The 21999-nt window shown below is 38.0% G+C and overlaps 1 protein-coding gene across 2 annotated transcripts; it reads left to right on the top strand.

The window, feature by feature from the left end:
• Positions 1-1359: 1359 nt before the first annotated feature.
• LOC122057604 (histidine kinase 2) lies at positions 1360-20912 on the top strand. Of its 2 annotated transcripts, XM_042619770.1 has the most exons (14): positions 2300-2425; positions 6357-6636; positions 7764-8246; positions 8986-9261; positions 12800-12969; positions 13102-13314; positions 13397-13583; positions 13907-13958; positions 14055-14284; positions 14383-14481; positions 16396-17054; positions 18270-18755; positions 19040-19529; positions 20525-20912. In XM_042619770.1, the coding sequence occupies exons 2-13, from the start codon at positions 6463-6465 to the stop codon at positions 19287-19289; spliced, it is 3279 nt and encodes a 1092-aa protein (XP_042475704.1). In that variant the 5' UTR covers positions 2300-2425; positions 6357-6462; the 3' UTR covers positions 19290-19529; positions 20525-20912. The 2 variants fall into 2 exon arrangements, with proteins under 2 accessions (XP_042475696.1, XP_042475704.1); XM_042619762.1 differs by lacking the exon at positions 6357-6636 and having other exon boundaries at positions 1360-2425.
• Positions 20913-21999: the final 1087 nt, after the last annotated feature.

Raw genomic sequence — 21999 nt, 5'->3', positions numbered from 1 at the left:
TTTGGTGAAGGATTAGGTTACTTGATTGGGTTTCGGGGCGGATTTATACATTGGGTCATAATCTTGTCAAATTAATAAGTTTGGATTGAGAGCAATCAATTAGTAAATGATCGGTCTATCTCAATTTTTAATTGGTGGGCTAACCGGTTCAGTTCAGTTTTAGTCTGTAGTTTAGCTTTGGGTTGATAATGGGCCAAATTGAAACCATACCATTAAGCCAAAATTTGATTTCGATCCGGTTCACTCTTTTATCAAGTTGATTCAATGGGATTTTATCGGGCTGTATTCGGGCTGATTTCAGATTTTGATAAATTTAGTTTAATTTGGGTTCCATTATGATTTTTCTAAGTATAACTATCATATATATTAACCCATATACTGTCATGTGACAAATATTGAAACATTTTATTTCATTAAGCACGGTGATATAAAAGAAAACCCTTTTTTGCATAATTTGATTATGAATTTCGTCAATTCAATTTAGTTTCAATTTTTTTTCTATTAATTCATAAAATCTCAAATTGAAATAAAACCAACAAAAATCTTCTTCGAACTGAACCAATCTGACCGATTCAGGTTAGAAATCAACACCCTATGATGATTATGGCTACTTCAGAGATAAATATTATTTGGACACGTGTGTGTCAATGTCATCAGCCTTCAGGTGAATGGAGGCAAGGTATGTAACGAGTGGTATCAGAAACATGTTGTAGACTTGTGTGTTTTCAGGTACTAGATTGCGTATCTGCGTCTAATTCTGAGGGAGGGGGAGATTGAAAGAGAGCCATTGGGGAAGATCCAAATCCAACTAACAAAAGAACAGGTCGGGTCATCGGGTGCAGCGATTAAAACGGCGATCTTTTGAGGAACCCAAAATTTGTACAGTAATATTAAAATGACTTTGAGTCATTAAGGATTGAAGTAAGAGGATAATACCCACCCTGAGACCCCTCCCCCACCCCCGCCCCCGCCCCCACCTTTCACCTCTTCAATGGCTTCTGAGGTTTCTGATTTCTGGATTTTTCCTTAGTACTGAACTGGGAAGAAGTGAATAGTCTCCCACGACAGTAGACAACCCTTTTATTACTTTACCAGACTCTCTCTTGCTCTCTCTCTCTCTTGCTCTCTTTTTGATTAGATTAATTCCTCATTTCCTGTCTCCGTATAAGCAGAGCTATTGGCTCTGCCATATTTAAACGGAGTTGAACGGAGCAGTCTCTTTCAAAGTACCGGAAAGCAAAAGACGTAAGTAGAAGAGGACGAAATAGGGGAGAAGAAGAAACCACTCAAAAAATTTTAAACGAATCCCAGATATTTTCTTCCCCTTTCTTCTTTTCTCCTTGCTTTTAATTCTCGTTTTTGTTTGCTTTTCCCTAACCTTCCCCCACCACATGATGAGATAATAATGTAGCCAACCTCCGTGACAAACACTCCCCCCCAAGCCCATAACAAACAAACCCACATAGAGAGAGAGAGAGAGAGAGAGAGAGAGAGAGCAAAGAGCAAAGCCATCTCCTTTTATATTAACCCGATCATTGATTCCAGTTGGGTTTGCTGGAAAACCAATTGGGTTTCAACAAATTTCTGCTTTTTCTATAAAAAGGGTGATATTGATGTGTTTTCCGGCTCTGCATAGAAGGAGAGGAGAAGAAAGAATCAAGAACGGACAAATGCAGTAAGAGAATCGATTTTTCTCTTCCTCTATTGGATTACCAACTCTTACCAAGGCTGCTCAAACTACCAACTATGTTCCATCCCCCATTTTTGTTTCTCTGTCAGGATTCCTCTTGAGTGTGCTTTGTCAATGGCAGGAGGTGTAGTTTTTTTGTGAATTTTCTTTTTAATGAGAGAGAGAGAGAGAGAGAGAGAGAGAGAGACTGAGGAGTTTACAAGAAATCTCAAGGGAAGCTTGAAATGCTTTGTACTCTCGTATCTGATCAAAGATTTTCGTCTGGGCTGGCTGAATGATCCAGTTGATTTATGAAATCTTTTGCTTCTTGTTCAGATTTTCTTCTGGGTTTCTAAAACGATAGGTTTCGATGAGCCTTTTGCCAATTTCTGGGGTTGTACTCAAACTTCCAAGGGTTTTCGTGAAAATATGTCGGTGGGTTTCCACTAGATGGCTTTGAATTGCAAGCTTTCTGGATTTAAAGTCAGATTGCCATCAGACAATGCAAAACCGAAGAAGGTGAGAGGCTTTACTGGTGGTTGGAAGTGGTGGATGAAGCTGCTTCTATTTTTCTTAGTTTTGGGTATTATTATCGTGTCTTTATGGGTTTTGTCTGAAAAGAGAGATGATGCCGGCTCAAGGAAAGAGGAAATTTCAAGCTTGTGGGAAGAACAAGCTCGAATATTGAAAGAGAAATTCAATGTCAGCAAGAATCAGCTTCAAGCTTTGGCTTCTTTATTCTCCAAGTCTGATCAGGTACTGAATGCTTAGTTCCCTTGTCGTTGTTCATTCTTGCTCTCTCCCCCCATACCCAGAATTTTAGTAATAGTCTGGGTTTGCTTAGTAGCTCGAGGACCTATAGCTTTCGATTAATTACTATTTTATGATTGTTCTTATTAATTATAAGATAAAAGAAAACAACAAATTATAGATAATGGCGGTTAGTATTCATTTCCTTTGTTTATTCCCTTTTTTGCTGGACTGGGTCCAAATCTGGAAATCCGTACACATCAACTGAATTGAGCTCTCAAATGCTGAAAATTTCATTTCTTTTTTCGTTTTTACCTGTAGGAATTTGACTGTGTTTGAAGACTGTTGCAAAATGGGTGGTGGGAGAAAATTTGAACGAAAGGATTATAACTGATTATATCCCGACAACGCAACTCTTTATTTCTGTATTTATGTTGAGTTCGTTCTTCTTTTTGGAAGTGAAAACCTTTCTTGATACATTTTCGTTGCCATATTGCTGGGTTTTCACCTGGTTTTGCCTTTCTCATTGCAATTCTTCCTGGGCGATATGAAGCTCTGGATTGAGTCTCTTCATGAGATTACTGTAAAAATCCATTGTCTTATTCCCCCATGCCCCGATCCCACTTTGCGTCTTTTTTCCCTTAGAAAGTGCTTTGATGCCAGGGCTTTGGAAGACAAAAATGGTTATGTTTTGTCAAACCATATTATATGACATACAACTACAAACAAAAAACTGGTTATTAAAACCATTTTAAAATAAATGCCATTAAAAATTTAATGGTTATGAGTGAATATTGAGGTTCGTATCACTCATTTGGTGAGGGAAGACCAATAAAAACCAACTATAGGCTAAGAGATGTAAGCAACTTTAAGTTCTGACATCCTCTTTTAATTCTGTTTTTTTTTTTTTTTAAGGCGCATGGGGTTGGTATATTGGAGGACCTAAGGGCAAAATATATCTTATATATGATATAAATAAGTTCTTCCATTCTCTTTTTATTCTTATATCTAGGCGCAGGGTGGGTGGTGGGTATATTGGAGGACCCAAGGGCAACATATGTCTACGAAGTTGATGTGTATGATATGTTCGAAATATTTCTTTTTTACATATAATATAACAGAGTGGTTTATAGTTGAAAACCCACAAGCAAAATTGGTTGGTGGGGCCTAGTTCTGCCACGTGGCAGCTCAGATGGAGCTGAAATTTTATGGACAATTAAACTCTAAGGTCTCTGCTCACATTTCAGGTTTCAGTCTCATATGAGTTGGCCAAATGGAAAAATAAAGCATTGAGAAATCCAGGACCATCATAAGGGTGCAGGAACATAAATTGTAGGGTAAGTGATAGAATTTGAGGCTGAAGTTTGACATGCGGCTAATCTAGATCATTTCCTAGATACCCGACAGTCATAATTGGCACTTCACTCTTCAATATATAATATGTGATATATGTATATAGGGGCTGATGGTAAAAGCCGGGGTTCCTGGTGTGAAATGTCAGTTCGAGTCTGAGGGGGCTTCCTCGTGCAAAGATGTTGAAGGTTAGGACCTACACAATCCACCCTTTGAGGACCCAACAAAAGTAGGACATGGAGGGGTAACTGTATTTTTATATGTGAAGTCATTAAACTTAGTTATTGTCATTAGCTCCTCCCTGACCTTCACCCCCACTACCAAAAAGAAAAAAATAAAGGCACACTCATTTGATTTACATGATGAAGTAATCCCAGGTTTGCAATGGAGGCTCTAAGCCCTGGCTGAAGGCCATTATTTTGGAATCATATTAGCAGAAAATTATGGAATAGATTACACCTCTTCAAGGGTTGCATACCTTTATGCAAGATTATTGGATCAAATTTTTACTTCAATTGCTCCGCATCCATGATCCTGGTGTAAATTGTCACTATTTATCAATTTCCCCAATAGGAAAAATCCACACAAGTGATTTATGATTGGGCCCTATGGGCATGTGATATGACCTTGGGTCTATCAATCATGACTCTAAACATGAAGGCTCTGACCTCTTACAATCATGTCAAATTTTGGCCTAAGTAGAGTTCGCCACATGGGAAATTAAGAAGATCTTTGAAAAATTAAGAAGATCTTTGAAAAAAGTTGATGTTTTTGAAAAAAAAAAAAATTAGACTGAAAATGCAAGGGAGAAGTCACATATGGTGGCCATAAATCTGGTGGCAAATTCAAAGGGTAGGCTATGTGAACCCTCCATATGGTTAAAATCAGGCTAGCTGCCTTGTTAAAAGTTCGAATATCTCTTGTTTTATGCATGATCGTTACTCAAGCAATTCTTTGATTTAGCATTAGTTATGGAAAAAAAGCTAGGATGAAAAGTGGTGAAAGGGTAGGAAAAGCTCAACAACCAACCCCCAAACCCCCCCACACCCCAAAAAAAAAATAAAAATGAAAACCACTTGCTCCACTTCTGATTGGGAAGATGGTTGATTAGTTAGATGCCAGGTTAGCGGGTGAAAGATGGGTTTCAAACCCAGAAGCATATTCTCCTTGCTCACTGATGGAACTAAGTTAGCAGGCTGAATTCTTCTTTTATACAACTCCCAAACGGAGAGCCTGGAAATTTGAACAACATTTTAATTTTTCCTAGAATTGCAATAGTCATGTACTAGGATTCTACCACAAGCAAGAAGGATTTGTATTGGGTAAAAGAGAGCTTTTTTTCTCTTGGTATTATTGCCTATGTGGATAAGGAGGGAATTTGGTTGGGATCACTGTGGAGCTGATCCAATAGAGTCTAAACCTGACCAATCCTAGTTTGCAGGGTAACAATAAAGAATTAAAAGGAATAGAAGTTGTTATACATCTTAAGCTTTAAATTAGTTTTGATTCCTTCCCATGGAAGCAGTTGTATCTAGCTAACCTGGGGCTTTGTCCCTTGAGAATGGGAGAGCAAAGCAGAGCAGACCTTGATTAACTTGTACTTAACCCCTAATCAACAAGGGGTAAAAAGTGGAGGGTGAACCCATTTCACATGGTCCATTGCAAGTCCTACTCATAGCTGATTTGTGAGAATTGTAGGTAACTAATTCTTAGTTATTTTAAAATACTGACATGAAAGGTCATGTGGTTCTTGAACCTGTCATCAATTGGTTAGGTCTTAGGTACTTCTCCCTCCCCCTTCTGTGTTTGTATGTGAGAAAAAAAGAGAGTAAATGAAATATTGATACACTAAAACCATCTAAAGCATCTAAACTTGTCCACCAAATGTGGATCCTTTGTACTATAGATTAAATGATTCTCTTGCCATCTTCTCCTCTTAGTTTGTCTACGCAAAGGAATCTTGAAGATTTGTGGGAGTCATAAACTAATCCACTCGTATTATGATGGTTACTCTTCTTCTTGAAACCGTTATGAAGGATGCTGATCGTATGGCATTTCTTTGCATGTTCCATACTTGCATGGTCATTCGTCTATGCCAAGTCTAGTTTGGGATTTTTTTTTAATGTTTTATAGAACTGCTTCCCTTTCAGAATAGCACAGTGGACTTTAGATAAACCAAGTTAAAACATGAGGCAATATCTAGTACATAAACTGACCCCCTACGGTGCCATTCACAGAAAGAGAAAGTATATGAGGGGTGTTTTGCTAAAGACAACTACAGATGCTTTTTCCCTCATTGACTATTAAGGTTAATCCTATGTCGATGTGCTGATCCGGATGCATATGAAACAGCAAGGTTAATCCCTCATACCTGCGGCCAGTAGTATGGGGCATTTTGTAACAGCCTCTTGAGGTCATGAGTTTACAGTCAAACTCAACCTGAAAAAGAAAAATGATAGCAAAATATTTATGGTTTCCATTTCTGTGTATGGAAACAAGTATGAGTAAGGTCAAAATGAATGCTTTGGATAGGTTAAACCAAACCTAACATGTTTGCCCCTTTGTCATCTATGCTGACTCCCAGCAATGCTCTTCCTCATTGAAATCAACCTTCAAATGTATGGGAGAACAGAGTTTTGATTTGCCACTAAGTAATACTATTGTCTATACTCTGAAAGTATGTTCAGAGAATGAGAGGGTTGAAGGGCTGTGTGGATATGATAGATAATGTAGAAGCAGAGAACCAATGTGCAGTTAGAGATGAGTACATTCCTAAGAAGCTTGAACTACCATCTTTGGGGAATGAACCTGGACTGGTTATTTCATCTGAGCAAGCCAAATCTTCTCTTTCGCCCAGTGGAAAGGTAACCTAAATTCTTGTAGATGCATCTTCTGTATTTTAGTTAGGTTTTCCCATTTCTATGTTGGAATTTTTTCCTTCCCATTGTGCATTACGCTTTCTAATGATTCTCTGCCAACATGGTACATTATGCTTGGATTCTTCTTTTCTGGATGAGAGGTTCGAAAAGGAGACCATCTGTGTTCATATTTTCTGTAGTCATTTCCATAATTATGCGCTATAATTGCTTTTTTATGCGAGCTTCTTTAAGTCTTCTTTCCTTGGTGGGGGTTTCGGGAGATCTGATCAAATCTCAGCATTAAACTAGTCTTAGAGTTATACTGTCCATGATTGCTTCATATTTGCCTTCCTATAGCCAAACCCTATACTGACGTGTGCTCTTCTGCTGATGTAATTCTTTAAAAGGCTCAGTGGATGGAGTCTTCCATTCCTGCATACACACCAAGAATTCTTGATGCTGCAGGTGTATGTGGTCAGATTATGTATCTATCTAAGATCAAAATGATTTATGTAGGTTATGGTCTATCGTATTTATTTTTTTCCATGCATGGATAAAAAATAAGAATCATTTTTGTTGATGAGAAAATTAAGTCCATGTGTACTTGTACAAGAGAGAGAAGGTAAGGTGGGGTGGGGGTGGGGGTGGGGGAGAGAGTTCGTTGAGAATGGTTTGTGTAGCAACTGATTTCTATTACTAAATACACAAGTGAAAGTGCAATTACGTATCAGGGGACAACAATTATATGGTTGGGTGATACTCTTCTTATAACATTTTGACTAACATAAAAACATACTGCTTATTCCTTTCAAATCTGTAAATAATCTCTTTGAGATAAAGGAAAAACCATCTATCAAAGGTCAAACATACTTTGCATGTGAACAGACTTAATGCAATTGTGAAGTTGGATCTGGAGATTTATTCATGTCCTGGGTTTTTCCATGAATTGCATATTCCTGTATGTCTAATAATCAGCACTTTTTTTGGGGTGTGTGTGTGGGGGGTCCCTTTCCCTATGTTAATGGAGAATATGAAGGAGAACAAACTTTTAAATTTTTTGGTACAATCTATGGTCTCCAGTTGATTATAAAGATTGAAAGGAGAGTTAATTTGGCTGTTTTGATTTTAATCAGGACATCTTGCAAATGAAGGTGCATCACTGGAAGTGTGAAGAAAATTGCAGCAGACTGATTATCTGTTTGATCAAGATATGTTGGTGGGTTATGGTTGGAATAATTGCAGGTTGTAGGATCTCTGATTTTTGTGGAAGATTCTGGAGTCCAATGCAGAAGGAGGTTCAGCTGCAGCCACAGGTTAACCTGTATCAGTGGCAGAAGCAGCAACCACACTCCCAGGGCTCTTCCAAGGTTAGTGCAATGTGGATGAGAAAGCTCCTATATATGTTGGTCTTGGGTGGGATTGCCTTATCGATCTGGTTACTTTGGTCCATGAGCAAGAATGTTGTTTTAAGGAGGAGAGAGACACTTGCCAACATGTGTGATGAGCGAGCTCGCATGTTGCAAGATCAGTTCAATGTGAGCATGAACCATGTCCATGCCTTGGCCATTCTTGTTTCGACTTTTCATCATGGGAAAAAACCTTCTGCTATTGACCAGGTAAGTTTTGTCTATTTTGTCCTTGATTCAGATTTATAACAGGCATTCAGAACTCAGAAGTTGCTTTTTTGATGATGAAATGGCTGGATCTTCTCTCTCTCTCTCTCTTGGAAGCATTCATGCATGCACACATCTAATTTTTCCAGTATACTCTTAACTTGTCACATGCTTGTTCAGTTCTTCTTCTAATTTACAGTACCTGTCTACATGACACAGTCTATGGTTTTGAGTCTTTTAACAATACCACCCACCACCCCTCCAACAAAAAAAAAAGAAAAGAAAAGAAAAAAAAAAGAAAACCCCACAAAAAAAAAGAAGTTTCTACTGCTTAGATGTATCTGTCTCCATATATCAGTTGAGCTGCAACAGTGCTTTGTTATGATACACCCTAATTGGCTGCTCTTAAGTCAGAACAGAAAGTTGGCTTTACCATCCAATGGGTCCCATTTAGGAAATTCTCAAGGTCAAAATCAACTTGGTCTGAAAATCTTGTCCATTTTATTGATCACATTCTTTTCTTGCATCACTGTAAAGGAAAATGGTAAACTCTGTATGGAAGCAGAGGCCAGAAATTTAGGTTCAATATTGTGATTCAAATTACTGGAAATCTTGTTTGGCCGACATGGAAGAATTTTCTGATTTATGATGCAAATTGTGTATGTAATGTTCGATAGGTTTGGACGTCAGTCAAAATCTGATATCCAGCATTGTCAATAATGATAATTTCTTGTTTCTACAGAAAACATTTGCCGAATATGCAGAGAGAACAGCTTTTGAAAGGCCACTCACTAGTGGTGTTGCCTATGCTTTGAAAGTACTGCATTCAGAAAGGGAGCAGTTTGAGAAGCAACATGGATGGACGATAAAGAAAATGGAGATAGTGGATCAGTCACCAGTTGAAGATTACATCCCTGCGAAGCTGGACCCATCTCCCATTCAAGATGAATATGCACCAGTTATTTTCTCCCAAGAAACAGTCTCCCATATCATTTCTATAGATATGATGTCTGGGAAGGTATGTTTGCTTTCTCTATGGTGATTCTTCTATCCGTGTATATATATATATTAATTAATTATTTATTTACTATATGGAGTTGCATAGCATTTGCTTTTAAATTTATTGGTAATTTGAGAGATGTTTGCTTTCTCTATGGTGATTCTTCTATCCGTGTATATATATATATATATTAATTAGTTATTTATTTACTATATGGAGTTGCATAGCATTTGCTTTTAAATTTATTGGTAATTTCAGAGCTAGAGTATTTAGATGTGGGTAGGTTGGCAATTGGCTGGGTTGGGTGACTCTGGCCCATTAAAAGAAGGCACCCAACTCACCCATCTGATCCATTTAATTGAAAAGTATACACATTTTAATAAAATTATGATTATAATATTTTCACATAGTGTGGGCTGACCTATTCTTATGTTATCACTTGTTACACCAGACCCATAGTTGGATAAGTTTGGCAGGTCAAAATGACACAACCCTCTTGGACCATGTCTGACCCGATCAAATTAACCCAAAGTGAGTCCGAGTGGACTGGTTTGGAACTTTGGACCCAGTTCAACACTTCAACTCCATGTCTTGTTAAAAAAAAAAAATAATAACCCATGTCTTGTAAACTCAGTGTAGGGAGGAGTTTCTGTTACTTGGATTTCGTTTAATAAATACTTTCTGTTCCTTGGATCTCTTTTTAGTTCAACACCATCCAATTCAAAAATACTTGATTGCCTGAAAAGGTCTACACATGCAGGTTGCAATTCCATCTCGGAGAATCTAAAAAGAGACTTTAATTTATTTGGAAAATTTCAAGATGAAACTGCTAATCATAGGATATCTCTTACCAGATGACTGCAGTCAACATCTGATTCTCACCAATTCAGTCCAAATGTCCAACACTGCTCTGCAATCTCTTGCTTGCAGCAGAGGCACTCTCACCCCCACCCCTCCACACCCCCCCCCCCAAAAAAAGGATAAAGAACGAAGAAGAGAATCACAATCAAAAGAAGTGATTAAAGAAAAAAAAATAAAAACCCAAACAATGGTGAAGAAATTGCATATGGTATACCACAAGCAAAAAAACACAATGATGACAGGATGTGTTTACTTGGTTTGTTCAATTCATCACCTTTTATCTAGATTCAACTGTAGTTTTTCATTCATTTTCTCTGTGCCCAAAAAAGGGGAGGGGGGTTGTGTGTCAAAATAAACTGAGGAGAAATGATCTCTATCTCACATTGAAATGTATTCCATCTAATATGATTCTTCTGTAAGTGGACTCAGGTATAAACCCAAGCAAAAATCAGAGGACTTGACAGAAGTGTATAAATATATCAGTGCCAAAGTATGGAACCCTAACCTTTTCTCTTGGATCTCAGTTAACTTCTCTAGCCTGGATAAGTGGTTCTCCTCCAAATCAGGGATTTGGATTTTTCCCTTTGATATCGATTTCTTCTTCTCTTCAAGATCAGTTTCAGATTTCTCCTTCTCAAGCTCTTTGGCCTTTTGCCTCTTATTCTGTTTGCTATGTTTATGCTATTTGAATGTGTCTTACAACTTCTGCAGCTCCTCTGCTGCTTCACTGCTCACTATTATCAATGACACGAATTGTGCTGGAGCCAAGACAATTCATATCCAGCTTAAGCACCCAAGCTGAGATAACTTTTAAAGCCTTCTTAATCATCTTCAATATCTTCTTTATTTTTAATCTAGTTTTTATAAACTTGAGAATGAAAAGAAAGCAGAGAAGGCAACCTTTTAGGGTTTGCAGGTCAGGAGAAGAGAGATCAAATCAACGTACTATTGGAAACCCTAATGGGTCCTGGAACCTATCCATGACTCTCCCATTGATTTGGTGGATTGGTTTGGTTGATTTTTGCCAACCCTAGATGTAGATAAAGGATCTTGAAAGCATATTTAGTCATGATTTATGTACGGGAGGTTGCTTTCATCTCGGTCAGACTCGACACATTTTCCTGACCAAAAATGTCAAGCTGTTCTATCAATCTATATGATTGTTTGAAAGAATTGTGACTACATCATTAAAAGTACTGGAGGAAATATCATAATTGGTTAGAAGGTCTAGTGTCTTCTGTTTGGGTCATTCTTGGATTCAGAAATCTCAAAGGTGATCAGCCTTGGTTATGCGTATATTCTCTGCATTTGCAGGTTTTAAAGGTCATAATCAGATGGTACATCATACGAAATCCATATCCAGTACCTGAAAGCACCCAGGGTTTAGGGCACAAGTATTTTATGGCTCGTGCCTAGGAATATCTACTACTACGAAAAGTGGCAGAATCAATACTGATAACCACTTACCTTATGTCATTGTTTTCTGTTGGTTCTAATTCCTAACCTATGGCAAAGAATCCATAAAAGAAGTTGGATTAGACAATTATCTGATTGAAGGGGGTTGGGGGAACCAAAACTATCCTGTATCTTGCCACAGTTATATATATTACCTTGAGATGTAAAACCATAATTTAATACCCTTTTGACCTGCCACCATAGTTAGCAAATTCGGATTCGGGAATTATTCGGGCGGAGAATTATTCGGTTGATTAATTTAAGGATTCGGTCAAAAAAGCTTATTGGGTTTTTTTTTTTTTAATTGTTTTTTATTTTTATTTTTATTTTTTGGTTTTTTTTTTAAAATAATGTTTAAATGGACCGAATAATTCGGTTTAATTCGGATTCGGTCCGAATTATTCGTGATTTATATTCACTTTTGAAAAAATCGCGAATTTTAAAGAATTTTATTTTTAATTCGGATTCGGTCCGAATTTTTGATAAAATTCGGAAAAATTCGGTTCGGCCGAATAATTCGTGAATTATTCGGCCGAATTGATAACACTGCCTGCCACTGGTGATGTGGTAACCAAATTTTAACAAAAAGGTATTTTCAAAATATGAAGGTTTCATTGACCCATCTTGGTCGGAAGGATGAACCAGAAGTTCTCTTTCTTTCATTTTTTATGTGAATTTTGAGTAGAAAAGAATGTCAGGGTCAACAGTTCAACATTGTTCAGCCTGTGACCAGTCTTTGTTATGGGTCATATAGAGGGGGTTTACCATACTTTCTTAAAACATGGTATGCAACTGTGATTTATTTATGCTACATGCACTTACACCCTTGATGTTCTGTGTTCTGCTCATCTTTGGTTCTGTGATGTGATGATTTAATGACACAGCATGGTTCCCTTGCTACATTTTCTCTCTTGCATTAAGAAGCAAATATTAGAAGTTTCTTTTCAAAGACAGTTATCTAGTATTATCATTGAGAAAAACGACTGATCGTGCTATCCCTTTCACATTCAGATGGGCATTCAAGCCATTCATATGATTCTTACTTTTTAGTCTAGTCAAATTATGGGTCAATTTAATAGGTCATCTTCTGAATGACATGTGAACACTAATTGTCTATGCTTCAATATTCAATTTCTTTTATTATAGAACTGATTCTCAAACTCAAACAGAGACACTCTAACCATTTATCACTAGCTATTTATGATCTAGATCTCTGATAGTGGCTCTGACTGATGTGTAGGAAGACCGTGATAACATACTGCGAGCTAGGGCCTCTGGAAAAGGAGTTTTGACTTCTCCCTTCAAGCTGCTGAAATCCAATCACCTTGGTGTGGTTCTCACATTTGCCGTGTATAACACTGACCTCCCCCCAGCTGCTACACCTAGGCAACGTATTGAAGCAACTGAGGGGTAAGTTGTTTCAGCATTATGCATTGTCATCAACAGCTTAAGTGTGAAGTCTTCATGCTTGTGAAGGAACTTCAAATTTAAGAAAGAAGATGTAATATAGGAGTTTTATACTGGGATTTACTTTTTAAACAGGTATTTGGGTGCGTCTTATGATGTCCCATCATTAGTGGAAAAGCTGCTCCACCAGCTTGCCAGCAAACAAACAATTGTTGTCAATGTATATGATACAACTAATGTTACTGCTCCCATAAAAATGTATGGTCCTACCGTGGCCAATGTAGGGATGGTGCATATTAGCAATGTTGATTTTGGAGATCCATTACGGAGACATGAGATGCATTGCAGGTGAGTTGCGAGGAACAAGTAAGTCCTATGTTGAGAGGACAAGTGCATTGCCTAAATTGATCTTGTTTATTTTTTATTACAGATTCAAGGAGAAACCTCCACTACCTTGGATGGCAATAACATCATCAGTTGGAGCACTAGTTATCACATTGCTAGTGGGCTATATCTTTTATGCAGCAATAAACCGAATTGAAAAAGTGGAGGATGATTATAATGAGATGATGAAGCTCAAAGTTCAAGCTGAAGCTGCTGATGTTGCAAAATCCCAGGTTCCTTATTCTTATTCTAAAGAGGATGAGTTTCCTCTTCTATCTAGTTGTTTTAAGTTGACTAGCTGTCACTTGGTTTCTGACAATAGTCTGTACTTCCTAATTAGGGAGGAAATGATGTTTTGGCTTCAACATTTTTCCCTTTTCTTATTTGGTAAACTGGATTTCAGAGATTCAGAATATACATACTTAACCTCAGACTAATATTTTCCAAATCTTTATTTTCAATGCTTACTTGTTTTCACTTTAATTTCATTACTGCTATGCATTATGTTTGCTTTTGTCATGATCCTCAGAGACTGAGGTCATCTTCTCTTTTGTAGTTCCTAGCAACCGTTTCCCATGAGATCAGGACTCCAATGAATGGTGTATTGGGTGCGTTTGAATTTTGAGTTATTTTATTTTATTTTTCTGTTTTGTTCAAGCCCATGATCTCTTATTAACATGAATAAACTTCTATACATATCTCAGGTATGCTGCAGATGTTGATGGACACCGAACTTGATGAAACTCAACAGGATTATGCACTGACTGCTCATGCCAGTGGGAAAGATCTAATATCTCTAATTAATGAGGTCCTTGACCAGGCTAAGATAGAATCGGGCAGGCTTGAGCTTGAGGCTGTCTCATTTGATCTACATGCTGTACTTGATAATGTGTTGTCACTTTCCTGTGGCAAAGCACATAAAAAAGGCATTGAGGTAGAAACCAATTTATCTACCCCCCCACCTTCTTTTTCCAAGATACTTCTGATTGTCTCACAAAAACTTGGTTGTGTGTACTTTTTTGATGAGTGAAGTTTGCTGTTTATATCTCTGGTCGGGTACCTGAAATAGTCATGGGGGATCCTGGACGCTTCCGGCAGATAATCACAAATCTAGTTGGAAACTCAATTAAGGTTGGTTGCATTTAACTTGCAGTAAGAAACAACCCCCCAGTAAAGAAATATCCGACAATTAGATGTGCATGCATTATATGTAAACTAGAGTTTTGCTTGTTTTCTTTAATAATACATATGCAATTCTTGTTGTCAGTTAACCACCAGGTAAAGGTAGCTACGTACATGTTACCCTTGACTAGTTTCAGTCTTTCAGCACATTTTTTCTTACATTTTATTTTGACCACGTGCTCACTTTACAGGCGAATCTGTTGAGGGGGAAGGACCTCACTTGATTATGGTGGTTATATGAGATTTTCTTATAAAAAACAGAGAGACATTGGACCACCTTACATTTTCGGCTGATGTCCTACAGTCTGAATGATCCTCTTAGTAACCTATATCCTAATAGTGTATTAGGTAAAGTAAACACATAAGTTCATGTGGTGTCGTGGTGTTATTATGACAGTACACTGTGTTCAAATCATGTTTGTCGCATTTTTGTGATGAATTTGAGTCATTTTAGGCATCAAATATTAAGTTATGTCAGAGTTCTAACACAGGAAAGTAACTGGCACAGTGGTAAACAACTCATTTTAGTTGTAGAAGGGTTCGACTCTTATGCGCTTCAACCTCTTATTGAATTGTTTAAATAAATGAACAATAGTTAGTGGTCCAAACTTCTGTTGGAATATGTACTTAAGGGTGCTGCAGGGGGCATTTTCTGGGCTTTCCCCCTCTAATCGACTCTAATTAATGAGAGTTGGCTAGAGGGGGTGGCAAACTTGTAATTTTGCTTTACTTATTTTGTGCACCTCTATTATAAAGAAAGGCTTGACTGACCTCTGTGGTCATTCAAGCATTCTACCCTAGTTTTGCTGTTAACAACTTCAAATCTGGGTGGTGCACCTGAACAAACGCAGTCTGGTGGTCTTTAAAAACATTGTCCATGGGATTTTTTATTTTTAGCTAATATTTAACAATATGTGCACTGTTCAGGTAAAATGCAGTTTTAGAAGGTTTTCTAAGTCAATTATATTCGAAGGGGTGATCAAGTGACTGTCGTCCTTTTTTGTGGGGGGCAGGGGAAACTGACTAAGCTGGCTATATTTGTATATCTTTGCTGAAAACTATGAATAAGGTGTAATTAGGAAAATGTGGGGTCACATTTCTAGTCATCAGAAAGATTAGCTCTATTAAATTAAATTTATATTTTAATTTATTGTAAAATCTGATCTCAAGATGATACATGGTTGTGGTTTTCCTTGTAATAATTGCAGAATTTTTTTATTATTCTATAATTTTTGGTTGAATTTGGTTTCTGGAAAATTCTCTATATCTTATGCTTCATGTCCTTTGTTGACCTAGTAGGGATCACATCATGGTAGATGTCTTCACTGTCTATTGTAGAACTTGGTATTATTCTATTATATTATACATTTATGAGGAGTTTGAAAACACCAATCTTCTGAATCCTAGTGCACTTTCAGACCCATAAACGAGGCTGGTCCCAGGTTACTGGTTCTACTGGCTATGTCAGGTGGTTCAAATAAATTTGGATTTAAAGTGTGGTTATAGTTTATCCAGTGCTCAAATACTTGTATTATGTAACATAATATAAACGTACCTGATGGCTATGGTTCAACTGTCTGTGATTGATGGTCTGTTCGCCCACTCAACCCAAATCATCACAAGGGTTTAACCACCCATTTTGAAGGCCAGATGGTGGGCCTACCTGTATGCTAGGGTCTTTAGACATTGGAAGACACTGTAATTAGTCCCCACATGTTTGACCACTTAATGGGAGGTCAACCCAATTAGATGGCTATCACTATTTTAAGATAGATAACCATGTATCTGTTACTAGTTCACTATTTGCATTAATCACTTGTTTTTGCCTAGTTGCTTAAATTATTAAAAATGTTTAAAATGCAGTTCACAGAGCGAGGGCATATACTTGTCACAGTCCATCTAACTGATGAACTGAGGGAGGACCGGCCAGAAGATATGGATGAGGTGCTGAAAGAACACAAGGAGATAGTTCAGAATGGAAAAGACACATCTTATAATACATTGAGTGGGTATCCAGTGGTGGACAGGTGGAAGAGCTGGGAGAATTTCAGATCACTAAACGGGACAGAAGCTAGCGATATCATGAGGTTACTGGTCACAGTTGAGGATACAGGTGTGGGAATACCTTACGATGCACAGAGTCGCATCTTCCAGCCTTTTATGCAGGCCGACAGTTCCACTTCTCGTACATATGGTGGGACTGGTATTGGCTTGAGCATTAGCAAGTGTTTGGTAGAGCTCATGCATGGTGAGATTGGAGTAGTGAGTGAACCTGGGATTGGCAGTACCTTCACATTTACGGCAGCTTTGGCAAAAGGACAATTGAATGCTCTTGATATGAAGTGGTATCAGTTCAAGTCTACAGTCACAGAGTTCCAGGGATTGCGAGCATTGGTGGTTGATGGGAGGAGTATCCGTGCCAAAATTACAAGTTACCATCTCCAAAGACTAGGAATATCAGTGGAGACTACCTTCAGTCTGAAAACGGCGTTTTCTTATACATCGAACAATTGCAATGCCGGGTTAGTTTTGTCTTTCTAATAACTGAATAATTGATTATTAAGATGATTTAGTGATAAACTAGACAGAAATATGCATGGCTAGCAGTTAGTCTCAACATAGCAGCTAAAAAAATACAAAACAAACATAAGTTGGGTGTAGTTACTCCATACAACTGGTTTTCTTCAATAGCCTGCTTTTACAAGATGTTCTAGTATCCCATTGGTCGACCTTGGATCTTGTGGAATGAGATATTCTCCCAGGAGGGAGGACCCAAACCCCCAACTAGTAACAAGAAGGAACTCTTCCACAAGCACTCTGTCATGCCAGTAAAACCTTGAAAATCTAAGGCTTGGCATACTTCATTTTTGTTAGAAAATGGCAGAGTTTTTCTAAATGTGCACATCTAGAGGGATGTCTCTTGTGCCCTTGCCCTATGTTGCAGCTTAGTTTGTGCTGAAATTTTGTGGACAAGTTGTCCATATCATCCTTAATATGGTAATAAGTCTCAGCCCACAAAGTACTACACCATGTGGCAATTTTCATTAAGATTTGGATGACTGATGATAAATTAAGGTTCAATCCACAATTGGTCATATCATTGAGTTTGGCTTTTAGATTTCACGGATGGACAATCCACATGGCCCTGTATCTATTCTGTAACCTCAACTGATTTGACAGCTGTAAATACATGGGGACACAAATCTCTAAATGGTGGAATGGTGGGTCAGATATTTGGAATTGGCCACGAAATTTAACTTGTAGACCATCCAAGGGGATGCTATATCTATCCATTACTTGAAGTGGACACATCCACTCTCCACATGGTGGAGCCACTGTACTCAGCAAGAGATATCCCTTTATGCATTCTCATCTAGAGAAAATTTTGCCATATGAAAAAGGTGAATTGGTATGAATTTCTGATGAAACCTTTTGAGATTCAAGGCTTAGTCCACATGATGACCTGAAACTGACTTAAAAAAAATTTAATTGGTTATGAAGCCTTTTTAGTTTCACACAATGTAATGAAAATCCTTGGAAAAGTTTAACCAACTTGCGGACTACTTCACCAGGGAAGTGGAGAGGAATCCAAGATATGGAATTTTGCATGTCATTCTGTTAGTAGTGTTGATGGAAAACATTGTTATCCAGTCTTGGAATAAAAATAACGTTTGATTTTGATTTGTTGAAAGCTTTGGAACCTAATTGGGTTATTTCATTAATTTTCTTCTTCTCAGTTTGATGACACATTTCGACATGGTTCTTGTTGAAGAAGATGCTTGGAGTAAGGAAACAAGTCTTGCACTTCCTTGTCTGATTAATGAACTCAGACAAAATGGGAGAGACAGGCACCCTGAAGATTGTCCAAAAATATTGCTCCTCGCTTCTTCAAACACCACTGAGCTTGACCAGTTCAAATCAACTATTGATGGTGTAATTAAGAAACCTCTCTGCTTAAGTTTGATGACCAAAAGTTTTCAGCAAGCCCTTGGCATAGGGGACTGGAGGCAACGGGATAGAAGCCTTCGAAGCTTACTAAATGGAAAGCAAATATTGGTTGTGGATGACAATGCTGTTAACCGCAAGGTGGCTGCAGGTACACTAAAGAAGTATGGAGCAATTGTCACATGTGTTGAGAGTGGGAAGGCTGCCCTAGGGATGCTCCAGCCACCTCACAAGTTTGACGCTTGCTTTATGGATCTCCAGATGCCAGAGATGGATGGGTAATTAATTGTCTTTTTGGTTTTTAGTTCTTTGAGTTTTGGATGTTTGAGCAAATCCGGGATAGCTATGTTGTGATCCTAATGATGTGCATGTTGGCCTGATCGTATGACCCCAACCATCCAACTTAGTTCACTTTCCAATATGGTCAGAAAATAAGGATAGTCCATGGAAATGCAGTTAAATTGGATGATATCAATTGTTGAACACAGGCTACGTTGTTGCAATTAAACCCCTCCTTTTATAATTTTCTTGCTAACTATTCTTCCCCGTTATATGTGCGCAGGTTTGAGGCCACAAGAGAAGTTCGCTCTATGGAGAACAAGGTCAATGAACAGATTAGATCACAGGTTGAATCAGTTGGGATGTTAGAGAATGTGGTGCACTGGCACACTCCAATACTTGCTATGACAGCTGATGTGATTCAAGCAACACAGGAAGAGTACATGAAATGTGGGATGGATGGTTATGTCTCAAAGCCGTTTGAGGAAGAACAGCTCTACTCTGCAGTGGCACCCTTCTTTGGTTCTGGTTAGAGTGCATGAAATGTGGGATGGATGGTTGTGTCAAAGCTGTTTGAAGAACAGCTCTACTATGCAGCAGCAACCTTCTTTGGTAATGGTTGATCTAGGGGGAGTAAAGTGGTAGCAGCTGTTCTATTGGTGGTCAGCCCCGATATGTCAGAAGAACGTTGAAAGTGATCTGGGTATTGGTGATAACTCTTCTTGCAACCAGTGGCATCTGACATCACCAATCTTCTGGGCTTCTCTGCTTGGGTAATTTCTTAGTACATTACTCTATTTAATTTAATATAGGCATGCACAGGTCAAGCACAAATTGTTTCTTCTCTTTAGTTAAGTAGGGTGTGTGTAACACCACATTGTATTAGTCACTGCACTAATGTTCGATGTAAATGGGTAATGCACTTCATTCTTCTCATTATTAAGGTGTTTGTTATTCAATAGTAGTATGTATTGTTGTTATACAAGTTTCGTAACTTATTTTGTTTTATTAATATATTTTTTTTGTCCCCGTGTTCTTTTCTTTTATGGGAAATCAGATTCCACGCCATCAGTGTGGAGATGCTTGCCCACCCCCTTTCACATCCCTGTCGCTCTCTCTACTCCCTGACCATGTGGGCCACCCTATTGACGAAACAGAATCTCACACCCCAATTGGTGTGGAGTGGGAGTCCCCCCGCCCCCCCAACTGGTGGCATTGGAAACGCTCTCCCTTTTTTTTTTTTTTGTTATTTTGAATATTCATTTATTCTCTTCTTTTTCTTTTTATTTATTTATTTTGTGTAATGATGTAATAGTTGTTCATTGTGTGCTTGAAAGTTGGTACGAAAGACATCCCTGACGCTCTCTCTACTCCCTGACCATGTGGGCCACCCTATTGACGAAACAGAATCTCACACCCCAATTGATGTGGAGTGGGAGTCCCCCCCCCCAAACTGGTGGCATTGGAAACGCTCTCCCTTTTTTTTTTTTTTTTTTTTTGTTATTTTGAATATTCATTTATTCTCTTCTTTTTCTTTTTATTTATTTATTTATTTATTTTTTTTTGTGTAATGATGTAATAGTTGTTCATTGTGTGCTTGAAAGTTGGTACGAAAGTTGGTCTTTGGATAAGTTGGACATCCACACTTATCTATGATATGTTTCTGTAAATGTATTTGATGAACCCAAGATAAGTGAGAAGTAGGTTTTCATCTGTAAGAAAGTTGAAATAATACATGCTGACTTTTTTTGAACCATTATTTCTCCAGGGATGCTGGGACAGCAGCTGTTACTGCAATGTTCAATGGTTTTGAAGAGGTGCCTGGCTGCTCGGAACAATGTTCAATGGGTAGCTGGAAGCCTTTTATGATGCCTCCCTAACTTAGTATATGATTACTTCAGAGAAGAATTATATAGAAAAATTGAGTATGTCAGGTATGGCTTGAAAGATTTCTTGTTGCAAGTTGATCCTGATTGTTATGTGCTCTAATGTGGCATTCAGATAATAAGGTGGGAGCTCAAAGCTATGCTGCCGATCTCTTTGTGACATATACAGAATAAGGTGCGAGTTGTAGTTTTTGTAAAAGGTTTACAGGAACTGTATTGTACATATAATTCTTTTAGAATGAATAAGAAGAGCCCTCCTCTATTCAAATATTTCTGGTTCTTCTGTATAAGTTTATGTGGATTGCTTGTTGCTATTAGAATGGCTAAGTTGCACTATTGCAACATGTTGGTCATAGGTTCAAAACTCGGAAGCAGTCTCTCCTGCGAAGCAAGGGGGGTGGGGGTAAGGCTCCATGCATTTGCCCCTCCTAGGCCCTTCAGCAGAGGGACCTAGGGAGTCTCATGCACTGGATTGCTCTGTGTTTTTTTTTTTTTTTTGTCTATTAGAGACCTGATCTGATTCTGTCCTAAGAAACAGTCTAGCTACTAATCTCCTGTAAGCTCCTAGCCCACATGGTAAGGATGTGAAGGAACGTGGCAAAAGATCCCCAAATTGTTGGCGTGAGAATATTTTTCTCTAAAATTGTATATTTAATAGATCAAAGGGAAAATGACCTCTTTTTTTTTGGTCTGGTCACAATGACTGATCTGTCAAGAGTGGAGAATATTAGCCTTTTTTCTTTTTGACCATTATAGTGCTTATAGTTTTCTTGGTATAAGGGATTAAATTGATGCTCTCAAGTTCCCTGCCTCTGTTGGAGACTTTGTTGACCATATCCCTTCCTGTTATCCTTCAACAAAACTTTGCAATATTGATGATCAGAAGAAGATTTTAGAAAATGGCTACAGGGGTTTAGGTGCAAGGATATATATAATGTAAGGATTGGCATCGGTTCCGACGGATAATGATACTGATACAGGTTGTATCAGACGGTTAAGCTATCTTAAACCATCCGCTTCCAGAAGAAATCTCTTAAATCATTTGCTTCTAGAAGAAATCGAAGAATTTCTTGAGAATCCTATACGATCAATTCGTTCTTTTTTCTTAAGAGAGATGATAAGAACTTCATCTAGGTTTGAAATTGTTGAAGAAAGAACAAGATGTTTCTTTTGTCCCTTCTAGGCAATCGGATATCCCCATATATATAAAACAAGGAATGGTATTTTTTCGGTCTAATTTGGGAAAATTATATAATTTACATCTGCATCATTCAAGATAGAAATACATTTTTTGGTAAAATAGAAGAAGTTTCACCGATATGGCATCGTCCAGTTATCGGTTAAACGTTTATTTATC

The sequence above is a fragment of the Macadamia integrifolia genome, chromosome 2 (genome assembly GCF_013358625.1).
Source record: "Macadamia integrifolia cultivar HAES 741 chromosome 2, SCU_Mint_v3, whole genome shotgun sequence".
In the NCBI taxonomy this organism is placed as follows: Eukaryota; Viridiplantae; Streptophyta; class Magnoliopsida; order Proteales; family Proteaceae; genus Macadamia; species Macadamia integrifolia.
This window is presented reverse-complemented; position numbering and strand designations above follow the sequence as displayed.